We start from the raw sequence: 14,634 nt of genomic DNA, 5'->3' as shown, positions 1-14,634 counted from the left end.
TACGAGCTTGAAGCAAGGGAATTACACGTGCATGTGTATGAATGTAAGTTTAATAAGTTAAGCATATTGGTTGTTGAGTTGATTCCGATTAAGAATGATACATGTGATTGGTTGTTTAGGGCTTGCGCCTTAAATTAAAAGAGTGTTACCGGTTTTGAATTTGTTCTCATTTCAAGAAATGGTTAATCGCGTTAAAGCTCTAGAGAGAGCTTAGAATGAAAGGATTGGAGAACAAAAATCTCAGATGATTAAGAGAATTAGTACTTCATAGAGTTAAGAACCATCACAGAAAGGTAGAGATTCTGGTTTTCAACTTTAAACCAGATATTAATTAGTTGTATTCTCCACCAGAGAATCAAATCAGATGAGAGTCAGACAGGCTCAAGCAGTAGGGTCTGATAATGGAAGATTAAACAATGAGTTAATTGATAATAAGTCAGGGTTAAAGACAACCTTTGTGAATTGGGTTAAAAGCTCTATTAGAAGTTATGTAAATTGAAGCCAAAAAAAGAAAGCATTTTAAATGGATTATATGAGTATTAAAATCTGGTAATTATTGAAACAAGTGGAGAAAATACAAGTATAAGAATGATAAAGAATGAGGTTCGGTATAAGTAAAGTTGACTATCAAAGTCATGAAAATGTGATAAGAAGTGATAGTTAAGGATAAATATATGTGATATAAAATAGCATGGGAGTATGAAGGACATGATATTGTTTAGTTATGTATAAGGCAATGCTGATTATAAAAAGGATAAATGGATAACGAAATGAAAGGGATAGTATTGTGTATAAGCAAAAGTGTGGATATGATATTGAATATGATAAGAGTTTGCATTCTGGATGGAAAAAGTTAGCGTTGGCTAACAAGATTATGAGATGAAAAATGTATTGGAAGTATAAGATTCTAAGATATTGTTAGGTTAAAATAACCAAATAAGAAGTGGATTCGAATACAGTTGTGTATTTTGATCATAGTAATGTGATATAGTGAAGGAAGTGTGATATAAAATAGCATGGGAGTATGAAGGGACTGATTGTTTAGTTATGTATAAGGCAATGCTGATTATAAAAAGGATAAATGGATAACGAATGAAAGGGATAGTATTGTGTATAAGCAAAGTGTGGATATGATATTGAATATGATAAGAGTTTGCATTCTGGATGGAAAAAGTTAGCGTTGGCTAACAAGATTATGAGATAAAAATGATTGGAAGTAAGAATTCTAAGATATTGTTAGGTTAAAATAACCAAATAAGAAGTGGATTCGAATACAGTTGTGTATTTTGATCATAGTAATGTGATATAGTGAAGGAAGTGAGGATTCGTATGGTTGAGTAAAGTTAAGGATTAATAAGAAGAGTTTAAGAATAGATATATAGGTGATCAATTTATAAGACAAAGAAAGTTACAACTTTTGATTTTGAAACAGAGGAATAGTACTGTGCGTGAATAAGAGTCTGAGTTTGAACAGTTGAGTAAGATACCGTTGAGGAAAATATCGACGGAAAAGAAGGCATATTCAGGAAATTGAATGTGCAATCGAATAATGTTAGAGGATCTCCACTATTCTAAAGTGGAGAATTTATATGAAGTAATTTAGTTGCTATGCAGTTGAGCTAAAGTATGGTAAACAAATGTTATAATGGGAATAATAGAAGATTCATTGATGTGAATATTATTTCGGAAGAGTTTAAGAAATAGGTACATTGGTGATTATTTTATAAGATAGAAGACGTTGAAATGTTAAGTGTGAACAAAGAAAATTTCATGGTGTATGAGAAAGAATTGTGGATTTGATAAGTTAAGTTAATCAAGTATGATGTGAATCTAGATTTGGTTGTGTATTCTGATCATATAAATAAGATATAGTCAAAGAAATAAGTATTTTTATAAGATTAAGGAAGAAATTATCAGTACAAGAGATGTCAAAGGAAGAGGTTCTGTGTAAATAAAGGGGATTATCAAAGTTACGAAGATGCGATGAAGATCGGTAATCAGGGATAAGTATAAGCGATATGAAAAGAGTATAAGAGCCTGAAGAAAAGATATGATCTATGTTACAAGGAGATTTTGATTTGGGGAGGAGTAAAGGGATATAGAAATTAAAGGGTTAAGTATGATTAAGGTTATATGGAAGTGTAGATGATAAGTTCGATATAGAAATTCAAAAAGTGTGCAAGGTGATGTGAAAAGATTGTTTGATTCCATAAAGTATATGTTTAATCACATGTAAATAAGATTTAAAGTTGTGTTTTGGTCAAATGATGATGAAATAAAAGTTTGATATTGTTAGAAGGTAATTAGAGATTAATAAAAAAAATAGATTGATTTATGATACGGAGTGATGAGAATAGAGGTTACTATCTATATAATAAGTGGCATGAAGGAGAGAAAAGATAGAAATGAATTGGGTTCTTCAAAAATTGAAGACAAATCATTGATTATAAGTTGCGAAGGGATAAAGTTGTGAAAGGAACATTAAAATATATATTCTTATTGGTATGCACAATGAAAATTCAAGGACAAAGTTTCTTAAAAGGAGGGGAGATTTGTAACATCCTCAATATCGGGTTAGTAACTAAATTGTAAAATTTTAGAATTTGGTGATTTAAAGTGGAATAGTTGAATAGTTCAATGATTTATTTGGAAATATTTCCTGAAAGTTGTTAGTAATTATCAAAGGAATTAAAGGGAAAAATGGTCATTTGACAAGAAAAATATTTTTTCCCATTTGTATGAATGAATCACTTGGGGGGAGAGTTATCTTCTTCTTCTTGTTTCTTCTTCTTCACCATGAACCCAAGGGAGCAAAGGTGAGTTTTCTAATTTCTTGATTGTTTGTTGATTTTAAGTATGGGTTTTGATCATTAGATGATAACTAAGCTTAAGGAAAGCTTAAGTTATCTTAAAATCTAAAGATAAAGGAGTTAGGGAAGATTAAAGATTTGGAGTTCTTGAGTGAAATCTTAAAATAGAGTTATAATAAGAATTGAAAGTTGGATTTGACTTGTCATCAATCTAATTAAGGAATATGGAGTATTAGGATTGGATTTAAAACATGTTAAAAATTGGGTATGATTCTTGAAGTTCATAAAGAGGAGAGGATATTAAGGTTAAAGATGGGATAAATGGATATAAATGAGTTTAAGCATGTATATGTAAGTTAAGAACATGAAAGGAGTTGTATATGAGGAAATTCAGTGAAGAGTTGATGAATTTTCGGGAGAAAAAACCTGTTTTGGGCAGAGTGTATCGGTACCCTATGTATGTGTACCAATAACCTCTTGAACGAAAAATTACAGAATGCAATAAGGGTAGTGATACTCTAAGGAGTGTATTGATTCCCCCTAAAGAAAAAAGTGAATATTTGTCTATTAAATTCGTTTAAGTTAATAGAATCGAAGTATAAGGTTTAGGCTTCTAATAATCATCTCAGAATTTATGTTTATGTAGATATCGAGCCTAATTGAGTTTCAAAACAAGGGACAAGTAAGATTGATCGAAGGAAAGGCAAGGAGATATAGGTGAGTGCATACTCTTAGAATATGTGTATTTCTACATGGAAACCAGACTTGTGATAAGTCTATTTCAATATTTTGAATATATAATAGTATGATTCAAAGCATGATTAGGATTGTGTAATATGTGAATATGCTTTTCTTGTATTACATGTTATGTGATATGCATTTATATGATTTGTAGTATATGATAATGATCTAGGAAACATTACAAGAATGTTACCTGAACTACTTGATAATAAGTTATGAAATTACATGCATATGTAATATAAATTATAAGATGAGAAAATAGGTGTTGATATGTATATGAGAAAATATAAGAATGAGAAATAAGTTATGTGATATGGGAATATGAAAATGATTTATATGTGTATGTGATATATATATGATATACGGTAAACATATGTGAACAAGAGATGGAAATGATATACATGTTATATGAACACATGGGAAGTGTTATAAGATAAGTGATATATGAATATGAAAACATATGAAAATAGATATGTACATGTGAATATGTGAAATGATAAATAATAATGCCCATGTTATATGTCATGAGGGCTAGAGGTATACTTGGCATACCAATAGTCGAGGGTTCATAGGTCCTTCGAGACATACAGAGGCCTTCGGGACATATAGAGGTCCTTCGGGACATACAGAGGTCCTTCGGGACATACATAGGTCCTTTGGGACAAATTTATATGCCACTCAGTTGGACTTATACAAGCTGTGGTGACAGCATAGTGAACAACCTCAATGTACTCACATACTTTAAGTTCTCAGAAATGTACATAGGCTTTAAAAAGAGTAAATAAATTAATAGATTTAATACTTTGTGTGCTCTGTTGTGAAATGATATATGTATTCCATGATGTGTGTAGAAATGTTCAGTATATGCTTATATGATAAAAAGGAATTAGTGATAATAATAGAAGCACTTATAATAGTATAGGTACTGATAAGCATGTTAGTGATACATGTATATGTGTGTATTGGTTATATGAAAGGATATATGCTTTTTTATGAGGGCTAGAGGTATACTTGGCATACCAATAGTCGAGGGTTCATAGGTCCTTCGAGACATACAGAGGCCTTCGGGACATACAGAGGTCCTTCGGGACATACATAGGTCCTTTGGGACAAATTTATATGCCACTCAGTTGGACTTATACAAGCTGTGGTGACAGCATAGTGAACAACCTCAATGTACTCACATACTTTAAGTTCTCAGAAATGTACATAGGCTTTAAAAAGAGTAAATAAATTAATATATTTAATACTTTGTGTGCTCTGTTGTGAAATGATATATGTATTCCATGATGTGTGTAGAAATGTTCAGTATATGCTTATATGATAAAAAGGAATTAGTGATAATAATAGAAGCACTGATAATAGTATAGGTACTGATAAGCATGTTAGTGATACATGTATATGTGTGTATTGGTTATATGAAAGGATATATGCTTTTTATATGATATGATAGTATTAATTGTTTATGCATCGATATAATTATAGTAATATTATATATTTTATATGCCTCACTAAGTCAATGACTTAGCGTATGATTGTTTCACTCGTAGGTTATGAGAAGAAGAAAATGATAAAAGTTAAGCAAGACAGGCCAGTTTCTCCTTTCCAAAGTATATTATCTTATGTTCTTAATATTAGTAAAAATTTTAAAATTGTTCACTATTTTGTACAAGTAAATGTTTTGAAATGTCAATGTGACACCTCGGATTCGTATCCGGGTCGGGTACAGGGTGAGAGTGTTACAACCACGATATAGTATGGTGCGTCCCCTGGTTAGCCTTTGTTGATATATAATACAAATGTGGGGATTCTTATTGGGTAACTCTATTAGGGTTATGGGGTGGAGTAGGTTATGCTTGACTAATGGTGTTAAGGCAATATGGGGCTCGACAATTCATCCCAGCTACCTTAGGCCTAAGTAAGTCTGAATTGTGTACCACGGAGATCATTACAAGAAAACCGCTCGTTTAATGTTAGACGCATGGAAGTTAACCTTTCAAACCAATGTGGTAACAGCCGAGGTCATATTAACACCATATTATATGGTTTGGAGAGCTGTAAGAAAGAATGACACCATTCCCTTAGCTGACCATGATTAAGTTATTCCTTTAGAAGAGCAATTCAGATACGTGTCGTCTGAGTTGGAAATACTAAGGAATGAGTATGAAGCAAAAATTGCCAGGAAGGAAAAATAGTATGAAAGTCTTAGGCAAGAAAATTTCATGTTAGACCTTGATAATTGATTCCATAGTAAACAATTTCAGCTCATGCGAAAAAGGAAATATGAGGCTGAGGCCAATTTCGCAGATTTACAGAAAGATTACCGAAAAATGAATCGAGCCTGGGAAATTGCTGGACTAGGAAGGACTTGAGAATAATAGAAGTTTGAAATTAAGGACGAAAAGAATCATCGAGTTAAGGACGTTAGAGCTAAAAGAGAATGCTGAGTTAGAGAACTAGAGGCAAAAAAGAAGAAAAGAGAATAAGAGCTTGAGATAGAGAAGAAATCCTAGGCTCGAACACTGAGTGGTGAAAGAAAAGAAGCTAAAGAATTGAAACGAAGGCATACCCTGAGCAAGTACAAGGTTTCCAAGCTGAGACTGTGGGGTTCAAAGTTGAAAATTAGAGAAGATTAAATAATATAAAGAAGGGGAAGAAAAAAATAGATGAACTTGAAGCTGGGAATAGGTGAAGCATTGAAGAATTGAAATTAGAAAGGCAACATCGAGATCATGTGCTCCAAGGTAAACACGATGAAAGTTTCCTTTGGATACAAAGATGTGGGACAAAGAACGAGTAAATAGAGGTCCTCAATCAAGAGATGCAAGATATGGAAGAAATACATGAGGAAGAGTTAGATCAGGCTCAGGCAAAAATGAAAAGTATAATGCTTATATTCTGCAGCTAGAAAATTCCTTATTTACAGAAAATAGTCAGCCCGGGCCGACAGATCTAAGGGTTAGCCTCAAAGAAAACAACTGTTTACAAAGAAAGGTTCATGATCTGGAGGTTACCTTACGGAGTTGTCAAGTACAGGTCACTGATCTTGAGCGCACTATTCGAAGCACCAGGCGACAGTGGCAAAACGAAAGTAATCACTTTGAGAACTAGAAAACAAATATGAATAGGGTCATAATTGAAACCATGAATCAATTAAGTGGTATTGCAAGATGCCTGGGAGAGATGGATATCCAAGCAAGAGTCATCGAAAACTATGTAAATCCAACATTAGATTTGGGAAAAAGGGTCACTTGGATTGTCAATGAGATAATCGAGCTGAATAATAGAGTCAGGCCTTTTCTGTAATGGAATCATCTTATAATGTTGATGCTTTTGTCCCAAATCAAAGTTGTTCTAAGATTGAACACGTTTTATAAATCAATGCCTTTCTGCATGCCTATACATTGCATATTTTGCATTCTAATTTCTATATTTTTGTATTTGCATTTTTGTATATTTACATTCACATCTATACATCATACATTGCATAGCACAAATTGCATATTAACATGCGTCAATCATGAAAACGTAAGAGTAACTTGTGAAGTATATTATGACAGAAGTTCTGAAAGCAAATTAAAGTCACCCAGTACGTGTCTCTAAAAAGATCGAAAGCAATAAATGAAATATTAGCACGTGTTAGTAGGATCGAGAGAATTGGAGCAACTCATAAAAATCCAACAATAAATGTTTGATGAAGCAAGAAAATTCCAAGTTGAGTCCAAGGAACAGATGTTCAAGCTGATGAGTATGATGATTACAGTAATATATGGGAGAAATTGTAGAGGACCCTATTATTTAAGAAATGATGAAAACTTTAAATTTGAATGTTAGTGGAGCAACCAATGCGATGATAACAAAGGATCAAGAACCTGTTAGGGAATGTGGTAATCTAATTCAACTCCAAAAATCGGGTATGATTCTAGAAAATGTGACAGAGATCATGCTGGGAAAAGTAAAAATTGAGGGTGAAACTTCTAACATGAAAGTTGAGCCTGTCTCAAAGAAGAGAGGCATGGAAAAGGTTCAAGTGCCATTAAAAAAGGCTAAAAAGAGCAGAAAGAAAAAGAAGAAGACACCTCTCGTTCCAATTCCAATCTCATATTCAGACTTGTTACCCTTTCTCTTCGAAAGTGTCCTCCTAATGCCCCTTCCTCTAAGGCCTAATACTTATTTGCTTTCATATTGGCAAGGTGTCAAAAATTCATGCAGCTATCATTCTAGAGAATTTATTCACTCTACGGAAAGTTGTATAATTATGAGATTAAAAGTTCAAAACCTCATCACGGAATGGTTGATATTCTTTGAAGATGGAAAACCTAAGGTCCCCAGAAGCTGAAAACTTGTCGATGAAGGGAGATCTGCAAACCAATGTCACTTCCAAAACGTTGGTCAAAAGTTAAATCTTCGAAGCAAACATCTCTATGATCAGTCACAAGGTCTTCAAGATGGTCATAATAATGGCAAGGAGAAAATGAGGTCAAAAGAGCTTCTACCCAACTTCCCTGATTTTCTTACAGCAAATTATATCCCAAGTTGCTCCAAGCCCAGCTGATTGCTCCACGTTCGGCTAACCCTATGCTTCCCCTTTATCCGAGTTGGTATAATGAGAAAGTTTCTTGTGAATATCACACCGGAGCCCCGAGGACACTCCATTGAGAATTGCAGCAACTTCAACTGAAAAGTCCAAGATCTTTTGGCTCATGGATTTATATAGATGGATGATAACAATCAGTCTGTTTTGGTCAAACAATTGGGAGTCAATCCTTAAAATGGAGTTGATAGGGTTAAAATGAGTGAAGTGCATACGAAATAAAGTGTAAAAAGAGAAAATAATGAAATCAAGGAAAGTGAGGTATTTGAGGCAGAGATAAGAGATTCAACTCTCGATATCTCTCTGATGCTAAATGATGAGAAAGAAGTTAAAGGAGAGGTAATCCGAGACTGGCCGCAAAAGATGTCTTGGAAAAATACGACCCTCAAGGTTTTTCAAGTGACCATTTATGACTTGCTATCCCCTTTAATCAAGAGTCAATACCTCACTCCAAGGCCTTTATGAGTGAAGACTAGCCCATCTGGTTATGGCTACGACCCGAATAGTGCTTACGATTTTCATCTGGGGGCATTGGCCCATCCCACAGACAAGTGCATACCATTGATGGAAGAAATAGAAAATCTCATCAATAAGGGAGTCTTGACACGATAAATGATCAAGATATGAGGAGCAAATATGGACAAAGACCCTAGTCCGATTACACACCCAACATTCTAGGAGTAATGGGGCATTATAGATGAACAAGTGGAGGTTGTTATCTACCACAGTTGTATCTTACATTGAAAGCATCTTGTAAGGATATTTAAATAAATTTATGCTACTTTTTAAAGGTCGAAAGCATTGAATCAAATTTGCAATATTGAAATTCTTTGAGTATCAATTGAATTAAAAACTCTTTAAATAATTAGAGTTATAAATCTTTTGACAAAGTGACAAGATTGAAAACTGATAAAACAAGGACCCTGAACCTTACCCCAAAAGATATATTCGAACACCATACCATTCTCTTACAGGGACCAATATAGCCTTCTCCTCTCGTAAGGAAGTGAAGAAAAGACTTGGTATTTAGATATGCATAAGAGTGGACAACATAGGATAACTCTTGTGTATGACATTGCCAAACTAACTAAACTATACTTCTGTTGAGGATGTTCAGTGATGATCCTAATATTGACAAATTGAATGGTGGAGTGGATGGATTTAATATAGGTCAGTTGTTTGGGAACTGAATTCTAAATATGGGATTGTCTAACCATCAAAGACACATAGACTATAACATGCTCTTCTTGATGAGCTTAAGAAATTCTAAATCTTAATACTCAAAAGGTTAACAGATTTATTATAGATTATACAATAAAGTTGAGCTATTCCACTAAAGCAATTGGTTATAGAGGAAACTCAAAAGCTCCACTGTAATTGTCATGTCAAAGACTTTGTGATGAGATGAACCCTTCAGCTAGCCTAATAAAGGTAATTACAATAAAGTTGAATTAAGCTAGCCAAATAATTACAAATTAAATCAAATTTATCTAATAACGAGTTTCAGTAAAATGGACTAAGGGAGTTGAGGAACATCTGTTATAGTCAACCTCACACAAGAACTCGGGAATTTTATATTTAGATTGATTTCTATGAACTACCTCTGCTAAAGAAGTCTGTGAAGCTTGAACAAATGGAAGATTTTATAGAACCAAATAGAAGTATTCTAGAAAGTTTAGTAATTGAATATGCTTGTTGCGTCATTTTGTCTGTATTCAGTTAAAATACCAAGCCAAGAAAGAGGAGCATGTGGAAATGTTCACAAGAACCAAGGAATAAAAGACTTCAATGATCACTAAAAACATAGAAAATAGGAAAGCCAACTTGAAGCCAACCTATCAATTTTGACACTTTTCAAAAAGCTATAACTTTGAAAATATTAAAAAAGTTATAGATTCTTTTGATATTCTATGAACTCATGTTAATGATTTGTTTCAATTGCGAAACCTAAAAAAGGGCAATATTTTAAATTTTTTAAATTTTTTTCAAAATTCCTTTTTAAAATTTTGAAAATAAAATTAAGAAGAAAAACATTTTTGAACAAGACAATCTCTGTGGAGTAGATCTTGATAGATGACGCACATCTATCAGATACAAAGCTCATACTTAGATTTAGTGCTAGAGCAAGAAATGATGAATGGTAGGGCGTTTTTCAAGGCTCGTGTAATGTTGGGGCATTTTGAAGGCCCATAACAGTAAGAAATAAATAAATGTTGGGACATTTTTTTTAGGCTCATATCATACGGGAATACAAGATCATTGATTTGAGCAGACATTTATTTAGATATAAGGGTGTGAAGAATGAAAATAGTGAAATAGAGACAGTGGAACTTAACATATATAATTATTTTGTCCATCATACGTTTGTATTACTCTGATGATTTTACATGCATTAATGTTGGAGAGCCAAAGAGTCCCACATATATTCCCACTGAGTTTTGGTATCCTTGTAACACTATACAAAAGCTCTGAACACCATACAAAGAGCTTCCCTGGTTGAAAAATCTAGACAGAGGCCACATGAAAGGATGAATGAGTTGTTAAATGTTTTACGAACCAATAACTATGGTGCTGAACCAATGTTACGATCATATGATGTTTCCATTTTTTACCCAAGATAAAGGTTGTCTTCTACAACCCCTAAGTTTAAAAGTAAGGAATAGTGAAGATTTTTTTCCACATAATGGACGATGGAATTCTGACAGCAAGAAACTAGTGGAGCCAACTAAGATTGAATGATGGGTTGTTGTTAAACCTCTTAGCATGATATGGTACAAGCAGTTTTGTTTGAGATCTGATTAGATGTGGAGACATGAAAGGAATTAGGATATACCATCTTTTTAATGTATTTCAAGAGTCAAATGTTGCTTTCCTATTGATCTTTTCCGAGTTTGGCATAGTTATATACACATGTTTTCTGTTCTCTAGATGAAATCGAGTCATAAGATGGCCAACGAGAGAGGGTCCTCATTCGAAAAAGAAAATACACTAAAATTATATCATTGCACACATTTTATGCATAAATAGGATCATGCCATTCATAAATGCACGGTAACAAATGTAATATGGTATCTTCAGGTTTCCGAAAAGAAAGCTGAAGGTTTAATATATTGAAACTTCAAGATAGGAGTAACCAAAGAATAATGTTAAAAGTTTCCTTGAGTCTGATCTCACCTAAAGAGTAGTAGAGTAAATTCTTCTTATTTCATATTTGGTCTTCCTGAAGAAGCAGCGAAGAAAATCAATCTCGAGTCTGATCTCCCCTAAATAGTAGTGGAATAGATTCTTCATTTTTCAGATTTGGTCTTTCTGAAGAAGAAGTGAAGCAAATCAATCTCGAGTATGATTTCCCCTAAAGAGTATTGATACAGATTCTTCTTATTTCATATTTGGTCTTCCTAAAGAAGCAGCGAAGCAAATCAATTCGAGTTTGATCTCTCTTAAAGAGTAGTGGAGCAGATTCTTCTTATTTCAGATTTGGTCGTCCTGAAGAAACAGCGAAGAAAATCAATCTCGAGTCTAATCTACCGTAAAGATTAATGGAACAAATTATTCTTATTTCATATTTGGTCTTCTTGAAGAAGCAGCGAAGCAAATCAATCTAGAGTATGATCTCCCCTAAAGAGTAATGGAGTAAATTCTTCTTATTTCAGATTTGGTCTTCATAAGAAGCGAAGCAAATCAATCTCGAGTCTGATCTCCTCTAAAGAGTAGTGGAGCTCATTCTTCTTATTTCAGATTTGGTCTTCCTGAAGAAGCAGCGAACCAATCAATCTCGAGTCTGATCCCCCGTAAGGAGTAGTGGAGCATATTCTTCTTATTTCAGATTTGATCTTCCTGAAGAAGCAGCGAAGCAAATCAATCTCGAGTCTGATCTCCCCTAAAGAGTAGTGGAGCATATTCTTCTTATTTCAGATTTGGTCTTCCTGAAGAAACAGCGAAACAAATCAATCTTGAATCTAATCTACCCTAAAGATTAATGGAACAGATTATTCTTATTTCATATTTGGTCTTCTTGAAGAAGCAGCGAAGCAAATCAATCTAGAGTATGATCTCCCCTAAAGAGTAATGGAACAAATTCTTCTTATTTCAGATTTGGTCTTCATAAGCAGCGAAGTAAATCAATCTTGAGTCTGATCTCCTCTAAAGAGTAGTGGAGCACATTCTTCTTATTTCAGATTTGGTCTTCCTGAAGAAGCAGCGAAGCAAATCAATCTCGAGTCTGATCTCCCCTAAAGAGTAATGGAGCAGATTCTTCTTATTTTAGATTTGGTCTTCCTGAAAAAGCAGCGAAGCAAATCAATCTCAAGTCTAATCTCCTCTAAAGAGTAGTGGAGCATATTCTTCTTAATTCAGATTTGGTCTTCCTAAAGGAGCAACGATATGGATCAAAAATTTTCTCGAGTCTGATCTCCCCTAAAGAGTAGTGGAGCAGATTCTTCTTATTTTAGATTTGGTCTTCCTGAAAAAGCAGAGAAGCAAATCAATCTCAAGTCTAATCTCCTCTAAAGAGTAGTGGAGCATATTCTTCTTAATTCAGATTTGGTCTTTCTAAAGGAGCAACGATGTGGATCAAAACTTTTCTCGAGTCTGATCTCCCCTAAAGAGTAGTGGAGCTGACTCGTCTTCCCTTTGATCTGATCTCTCGTAAAGAGTAGCAGAGCAGATCGTCATTTTCCATATTTGATCTTTCTGAAGAGCATTGAAGAAAATCAATCTTGACTCAATCTTCCCTGAAAAGTAGTGAAGTGAATCACAATTTTTCAAATTTGACTACCTGAAAACGAGGAACAGATCACGTCCGATCTACCCTAAAATTGCACTGAAGCGGATTTCCCACTAAAAGAAGAGTCGCCTTTGGATGAAAACTTGTGTCTTTAATATTTGTTCTATTTTCGTTATACGATAATGGACAAAGAGGGGCAGCTGACATGTGTTTTCATCCTAAAGTTTCTTATTGTTTAGTTTTTTTTGTTTTTGTTTTATTTTGGTTATATATATAGTTTTGTAAAATATATATAGTTTTATAAAATATATAGTTTGGAATATATATATATATATATATATATAGTTTGGAAAAAATATATATATAATATATTTTTAAAAATATATATAGTTTTGAAAATAATTTTGGAAAATATATGTATATAGTATAATTTTGAAAATATTTTTGAAATAATATATAATATAGTTTTGAAAATAGTTTTGAAACATATATAATATAATTGAAAAATAAATATAGTATTAAAAATATAATTTATGGTTTTGAAAGTTTATATATTATTATTATTATTATTATATTTATTTGTATTTAATTGTAGGGTTCGGGTCCAAAATCAAGTCTAGAAGTCTGGTAAGTGTCCAAGCCCAACCGGGCTCAAAGGCTTAACCCAGTATGTGAGTCCGTTCAAGGCCCAGGAAGCAACCCAGTAGATCAGGCCCGCATACAAGATAGTTGCTAGGGTTTTGTATCATTCTCCTAGTCACCGCACAGATTTAGACCAATCCAACGGTCCAGATCGAAAGATGCAAGGGTTTTGTATAACCCGAGCCACCGCCATCGATATCACCAAACAATTCAAAGAAAATTTGGGTGCATTAAATGCCCCATCTACCTAAAATCGGCACCGTCCCTAAGAAAGTCACCGCCATAGCCCGGTGACTAAGAGGGCTCATTTCTTCTACCGGTCCGAAAGATGGTCTTAAGAGTCTTATAAAAGGAACTCAACAAAACTAGCAAAAAGAGGAACAAAGAACATGAGATACAAACAAAAACAGACAAAAAATAACCATCAACAACTAAAACAAGCACAACAATCAAACACAACAACAACAACAATAAACAAATGCGAGAAAAACCGGAAAAAGCCTTAGAAAACTGAAGGTAACACTTTGTTTACCTTTTGATCTAGGACAATTGGGTTATTTTTATGGTGTGTGGTGTTCAGATTTGCGTAGAGAAAAAGTCGGGATCATTTTGAGTAATTTTTCAAGTTTTCGGCCACCATGGACGGTGGCCGGCGGTGGTCACCGGCGCCGATGTACGACGATTGGTCGGGTTCGCCATAACTGGCTAGAGGAAGAGAGAGGAGAGAATGGAGATAATTTTTCTCTCTCAAAAATGAAGAGAGAGAAGGAAAAGAGGGAAATGAAAGGTTGAAGGCCAAATGGCCGGTTTAATAGGTATTTATACCCTGGCTAAACGACGCCGTTTAGCAAGGGATCTAACAGTAATTTTCCATATTTGGGTTAATTATGTTTTAGGTCCCTGGAGCTTTGTAACTTTATGTTTTAGTCATCGAATTAAAGTTTTATCTTTTTGTTTTGAGCTTCTATTTTTCTATATTTATGATTTAAACATTGCTTTTATTTATACGCATTTTGGATAAATATCTGATTTAGTCCCTATTATTTTAGTGGTTTATATTTTAATCATTAATAGTGATAATGGTTAAATTACAATTCCAATACTTATTTTGCATGTTAGTC

The 14,634-nt window shown here is 33.7% G+C and overlaps 1 protein-coding gene across 1 annotated transcript in view; it reads left to right on the top strand.

Annotated features, from left to right (window-relative positions):
• LOC120173994 (phosphatidate cytidylyltransferase 5, chloroplastic-like) overlaps nucleotides 1–14,305 on the top strand; it is a gene marked incomplete at its 5' end in the record, with an annotated part of 40,053 nt that extends 25,748 nt beyond the window's left edge. Inside the window, one exon of the mRNA XM_039181001.1 lies at nucleotides 14,094–14,305. Within this exon, the coding sequence (XP_039036932.1) occupies nucleotides 14,094–14,305 (212 nt within the window). The remainder of the gene's footprint in view (nucleotides 1–14,093) is intronic.
• Between the last annotated feature and the right edge of the window lie 329 nt (nucleotides 14,306–14,634).

This window comes from Hibiscus syriacus, unplaced genomic scaffold (genome assembly GCF_006381635.1).
Source record: "Hibiscus syriacus cultivar Baekdansim isolate YM2019G1 unplaced genomic scaffold, ASM638163v2 tig00111996_pilon, whole genome shotgun sequence".
Lineage (NCBI taxonomy): Eukaryota > Viridiplantae > Streptophyta > Magnoliopsida > Malvales > Malvaceae > Hibiscus > Hibiscus syriacus.
Note: the sequence above shows the minus strand (reverse complement) of the source record. Positions and strands in the feature narration are given on the sequence as shown.